General features: G+C 48.9%; 1 protein-coding gene across 1 annotated transcript; it reads left to right on the top strand.

Moving 5' to 3' along the window:
• Positions 1 to 2263: 2263 nt before the first annotated feature.
• Asppvi_004609 (C3HC4 finger protein) lies at positions 2264 to 3675 on the top strand (the record flags this gene model as incomplete). Its single annotated transcript, XM_043300559.1, has 2 exons — positions 2264 to 2393; positions 2450 to 3675. The coding sequence occupies 2 exons, from the start codon at positions 2264 to 2266 to the stop codon at positions 3673 to 3675; spliced, it is 1356 nt and encodes a 451-aa protein (XP_043156494.1).
• Between the last annotated feature and the right edge of the window lie 2977 nt (positions 3676 to 6652).

Here is a 6652-nt window from a genome sequence, read left to right as displayed (position 1 = left end):
TGACCTGATTGTGGCTGATAGTGCGCTGGGATTGGAGAAGCAGGTTGGATGCAGATGCCGCACGGACAGCCACAGCCTGTTCCTCATGAATCGCGTGTGTTGGTCAAAGACTCGTGAGAAGCGAGTCTGCTTACCACAAGAGAAACCGCGTGACCCAAGGAATCTCAAACAGATAACAGACGATCATCACATGAACCGTCTCGCGCCAGGAAACCGTGGGAAAACATTCAAGCAGATGATAGAGTTCGGTGGAGAATGAGAGACAGCGATAAATGACGTCGATGGATTGCTGCGGGAATTACTCCCCGTGCTCGCTTCCACTTGCTCCGTGGGATCTCCTTACGAGTTCTTTTTCCGTCTAGTCTTATCATCATCATTTCATTCTTTGATAATAATAATCAATTCAAACCACTCCCCTTGAAGCAATTCTAATTACAGTAGTAGGTAGCACTAGGATCATGGACTACMTGGATGGGTCAATCGATCGATCGTTACTCGTCTCTTTCTCGGCTAATAACCTACCTACATACCTGATCCCGGATATCTAGTTTACGTGTCTACGGAGTAACATCAGCCATACAACTAACTGATCAATCATCCTGCGGGGTCAGATTGATGGTGACACCCGCCAAAGGAGCTTCGTTGCTTTACGGAGCTCCTCTCGCTTCCAATTCCCTGCCACCCGCCACAGTTGGCGGTTTTGATCATTGGACGGCTTTGGACATTGCAGTTCTTTTATGTTTCTGTCCATTCCTTGCTCGCCTTGCCCCTCATCATCCGTTATTAATACTGAAGGTTCTCTTTCCCTTCCCCCAATCCATCTTTGGCTGCAGCGCAGTGCAGACCCGTCTCTCGCGCATCTTCCCGACTTCGCTTGACGGTCGGTACGGTCTCGATTTCGTCAACGTTGGCCAGACGTCAGAGATCCCACGTATGTTACGGTCGTACTTTTGCTCCGTTTGGCTCCTGGCTGGTTACTATTACTATCACGGATCCTTCTCTGGCAACATCCACGGGCCTGTGTCAAATAACTCCGGGAGACCCTGCCCTGCTATTGCGTGTCATTCAACCATTGTTAGTTCTCACCGGGCTGGCTGCAGTATCAGGGCAAAACTTCTGTTGCCTCCTGGGGCTCTTTGGCTCTCTTTTCACTCTTCCTTCTATCCTCTCATCTTGCTTCTCCTTATTTCTTTCGTTTTTGCCCCCTTCTGTTGGGCCTTGCCGGCCTTGAAGGGTCCTGATTCCGAGCTCCGTTTAGGTCTAATCCACAAGATGATTTCCAGCCAATTGATATCGTTGACTTAGGCGAATGATCGATTGTTTTTCACTTTATTTAAGAAGACACTGGGGACTTGTCCACCATCTGCATTGTGACTAATATTGACACTGTCACAGTAGTACGCCAGAATCTGGTTGGAATAAGGCTATCTGTCCCCCTCTGCACGTTATCTATAACTATTTTGAATCATGTTAGCCTGGGTTTCTCTATCAAACAATCCCAGTTGTATCCATAAGCATGCCATCGGCTGTCTCCACCTGAGCTCACCTGTCTGCTGCTCGTGTCTGGACATTCATCCGAGTGCTTCTTATGGGAGGATCTCGTCATCTGCAAATGCCGGCAACACACCGAGGCATACCACAACTGCTTCTACAAGGTACTGTTGGAAGTGCCAGGGTCCGTCTTCTCTTTCCCCCCATTCCAAACCTCGTCAGCTCGTTCATGCACTAGTTTATTGAGTTCTTTGTGTCCGGTTATTATGTGCAGATTCGCTTATAGTCGCTTGACCACATTTGTTTAGTGTATTTATTGCCTGCTTTGCTTCATTCACTAGAGCAATTACTCACTGGCTTGAGCTCTTGTGATTTAGAATACTGGAGTTTTCACTCTTCATCTAGCCGTCCCGGCAGGCAGGCTTTCATTCACAGTCAACCAGAATACCCTGCTGAAGCTTACCTTGCAAGTGCCAACGCACGCAGTCTGTCTTTCGATATCTCTTCCACCCTTCCTCCTTCCATCTCTCTAGAGCCGACGAGATCTCCCTATCGCAGAAAATCTCGCCACGATAACATCGATAATCTTCGAGAGGAACTGCACGCCATCCATCAAGGGATCACAAGGATTTTAAACCACTTGCAGCTCCTGAGCGAAACGCTACTGACCTACCAACCCGCAACGCAGTACCCCTGCAACCCGGGCTATCAATTGATCGCTTCGAGCATGGATGTCCATTTATCTCCTTCCAATTTCGGGGACTCTAGCAATATGGCGCCTCCAACGTTCTCAAACATGCGGGATCCTAGCAGCCACGGGGCTGTGGACCCGCAAATAATCACGCAAAATAACGCATCAGGTGCTGGTGACGCTTCGACAAATCCTCATTTCGACGGTCAAAGTGAGTACCCGTAGCCTCGGTTGGAACCAATGTCTTAGGCTTAACAATTTGAGAAGATTCGAGTACCAATCCGTTTGCAACTTCACTTGCCGATGAGTACCTAGCTTTGATACACGATGGAGACCTCGCCTTCCCGCCACCCAGTTCTCAGGACACAAGAACTGGGATGGATGCAGGGGCCCAACAAACCCACGGGGAGGTTATAGCAGGCCAGAACTTCCAATGGGGAGATACGACCGACCACAATCGAAGCCATCAAGAAGCCAGCCTGCGTCACTGGGATCCGCAATATGTCGCCGATTTCAATAGACACAGTTATTCTCATATACGGACGGCTCCTGTTCAACCACCGGGGCCGTTGTTTCAAAATAGTCACCAGGTCGCAGTGCATCAGAGATCCGACTTGCAGCCCCCAGGACCACAGAATGTTACTGCGCCAGCCTACCAAATGATACCACCAGGTACGGTCAATACTCCTGCACATTTAGAGACTCAGCATTACGCAGGTGTGCGATATCGACCTGTCTATTCTCCACCATCGTACACCCGTCCCAATCCCTATATGCCATTCCCGCAATGGGGAGTTTCACCGTTGACCAACCAGCCGAGACGGCACCATCGGACGCAGAGCTCCTCTTCCACCGCAAGCTCAGTGCCGGGGCAGCAGCAGGCTCCATCCGTCGGCCAGACTACACGTCGACGCACGCGCCCTGCAGGTGAAACGAATCCGCAGCTCCCACGTCGCCTCTCGACATCTCAAGTGCCCGGAGTGCCGCCGGTGGCGACTGCCACAAGCTCTAGTCCTACAATGGCGACCGGAGCACCGCATTACTTCACGTATCTCACGCCAGAAGATCACGTCCAGATCCAACGATTGGCGGAGCTGCAAGCATACACAAGCAGTATGCGCACTGGTAGTGCCGTCCATGGAAGTCACCGACAGCACTCGCTGAATGACGACGGCATCGTTGATCGTGGGCCGCCAACTTCCAAAGGCCTCGATGACACGACGGATGGTCGTCCCGAACCCAAAGAAGACAAAGAATTGACCGTCAATCTCGAATGTAAGATCTGTATGAGTCAACTCGTGGACACCGTGATAATTCCATGCGGTCACGCCATACTTTGCCGCTGGTGCGCTGAGCAGCACATGCCGTCCAGTCGACTCGATCAAGCTCGGGTCAAGGGGCGGCCCCTTTGCCCTATGTGTCGTGGAGTCGTCAAATCCAAGGTACGGCATCGGATTCGGATGAGGAATAGCGCTAACATGATTGTTGTCTAGATGCGAATCTACTTGTCCTGACACCCCAGGCTGCTTCAATATGCCTGTCCTGACTTCCTGCTACGTATTCATCCAACTGCTGCCTTGCCTATCCTCAGATCGCGTATACTCTGTCATTTGGCGAGAAAGCCAAAGCAGGCTCCCCTGGAATGGCTAGAATCTGTTGCCGCGACCTTGAATAGCAAAGCAGAAGCTTCACTAAAGGGCGGCATTTCCGATTCGACTTTATGCCTCTCATAAGCTATCACAGTTCATGGAACATCCTCTAGGGGTACCAAGCAAATGCAACGAGTGGCTTGCAATAACTTCGAGCCATTTTTTCACTCTCAGAGTTCTTTGCATAGCGCCTCTTAACACTATAAATGATGATTTTTAGCGCAGTTACCGGTCCAGGAGTCTTGTCGGGAAGCACAGTCAACCTGTTTGTCGGGCTTCAGTCTGTCAGTGTGACACTCTCCGAGATTTTCTTGTTGCTTGAGCAGTTTCTTAATAATCTACTATGACCCACGATAGATGAATTCGGTTAATAATGCATAATTTGCTCTGTGTCAGTCATCGTCAGCAGCGATGACACTGAACTGTGTAATGAAGAGAATAAATCTGAGAGGGACATTTGCGGCTATGCTGATGATGACCATATCCGTTCCGCGGTCACTTCGCTCAATCATACCATACTCGTAGATAGGCGACAAAACGATGACGGGGGTGATAGATGGTGTCCTAATAATAGGAATCTTATGATCACGGCAGAGGCAATCAAAATACGGAGATATGAGAAGGCTGTGGCCAAAACACTACCCGTTGCCTTTCGGATGTGACTCAAAGTAGTAGGCAAACATGCGCGTGAAAGCTGGTCATTTACGTGACCACGACCTCTGGAATTCTGATGTAAGCTTCAAGCCCAGACATGGTCGTGCAATGACACGGGATGGCGTCGTATTTCCCTATTTGAACCGTTTGAAACTGTCAACTGGTAAGCTAATGGTCTATGCCTACACCCGCTCGTTGGAAAGTACGTTCCGAGGACCATGCACGGTTGCATGGCGGTTTTACCCGGGCAACAGTCGACCTTGACATGGATCATGGAAGCTGCTCGATTGCAGTTAAGGTACCTTGTAAAAGGGTCAGTCCGATCTGACCTTTCATCGAAGGGGTTCGTGAGATCGGTATGCAATGTCATTGGTTTGACTCGAAACGCTGTCGCCGATATTGCTAAGGTACCTACAATGAAAGGGGGCAATGGGCCGCAGTCTCGCAGTCGCACAGACAAGGCAACCATAGAAATAAAGTAGCTTGTTCACCGCACTTAACCGTTTCTGGCAAACAAACGACCATCCCTAGGTACTACTTCTCCTTATGAGCAAAGGGAAGTAGTATATAACTATGATTTGGCGGAGGACATTCGCTAGGTGCGCTCCCCGTGTGCCTATTGTTGTCGTCCGTGCTACCCATGGTATACCAGAAGCTTCGTAAATCGAGTGTCTTCATTACTATCCCCACGATCAAAATGCCCATCCGCCTCCTCTGGAGGATCCGCCCGTTTACCGTGCCAGGGAAAAGGACAGAGAAGCCTCAATCTGCCTGTTTTCTGTTTTGGGCGACTGGGTCTGAGTATGTTGCACGTGGCGTGTTGATCGTGGGTCAGGCTTCTTCATACTTGGCACTTGAGGGTATTCCATCCGTATGCCCCAGCTGCCTGATATTGCCTTATTGGGTTAAAGAAGGCCCGGTATACCTATCTCTGTCGCGGTCCTTCAGGATGACCGTAGACAGATCGGAAATAAAATGCGGTTAGCATTGCACAAAGGTCTATGGATGGGGCCTAGAAGCTGGGTAAAACAAGGCAAAACGGCCAGGCTACATATGGATCTGAATCTGAATCAGTCTCGTATTTCCGTTAAGGCGATGTGTCGAGTACTGAATATCTACAGAGCCAAGGGAAATGCTGCTCGTGATTGTCTCGTAGCGCATAACTGCATCGTTCTTGTGCTGTTGTAAATCAAACCACTCCTAGTTCCAAGGTTGCGATGCTGATCCTCACCAGTCGACTGTTTACCTTGTTACCATCGGTAAACTGCAGAAACTGGGCCTTGACGAAAGCCGAAGTTACAGCAAGTTCGGTCTTCAAGTGCGATCTCTGCGGTAATCTAGGTGAGATAACCTGGAAGGCTGGTGAATGATCATAGCAAGAGTGAATACTTGGCGTTAAGACGATCGTTGCCTTCGGTATGGCGGAGATAAGGGAGAAATGCATTTGTAATATTGTCTTTCGTCTAGCTCATTGTTATGATATTCGAGAAAATTCCTTGGTGGATCGTCAGCATTTTAGGCTACCTCAGTAGGTATGTCAATCAATATTGTTTTGTCCTTGGACATTGGGAGAAAAGAAGAATATTAGCAACTTTCGCTCGACTTTTATAGAACTGACTGATTAATTATTCAAGCAGATCATTTAGTTATATCCTAGAAGAAATGGACAAGAAACGCTCAACTGCGGTGATAATGTAGACCTTTTTTAAGGTTCACAATGGTCAGGCAACCAGGTCGATCTTTAAGATCATGGAAAAGTAACAATAACAGCCAATTATCCGCCAATATCGGGGCTTGATTATTGAATATTTGTCTCTTCTGCATTATTAGCTAGGTAGACATTCTCTATCAAGGCCAAAGCGACCTTTCATTGTGAAATCAATTCACCCGCTTATTTCCTGCGGTTAGGTGGTTTCATGGTATTATTAACAGCATCCCATCCATCCGTCATCGTCACCTTTCCTTGGTCATCCGACAACTTAAATCCTTGACTTGCCTTGCCTTTCCTTCTCTCCACAAACCAGCTTTGAAACAAAACCGCCTAGTTACCAGGCTAGCCCCGGTGTTTCTACTTTAGTATCCGGAGTTAAGGTAGGCAGGAGCAGGAAGTAAGGCACAGTAAGGTACCTACCTAGTTGTGTGGCCCGCCGTTCGCGAACGGATGGAG

The sequence above is a fragment of the Aspergillus pseudoviridinutans genome (genome assembly GCF_018340605.1).
Source record: "Aspergillus pseudoviridinutans IFM 55266 DNA, scaffold_3, whole genome shotgun sequence".
In the NCBI taxonomy this organism is placed as follows: Eukaryota; Fungi; Ascomycota; class Eurotiomycetes; order Eurotiales; family Aspergillaceae; genus Aspergillus; species Aspergillus pseudoviridinutans.
Note: the sequence above shows the minus strand (reverse complement) of the source record. Positions and strands in the feature narration are given on the sequence as shown.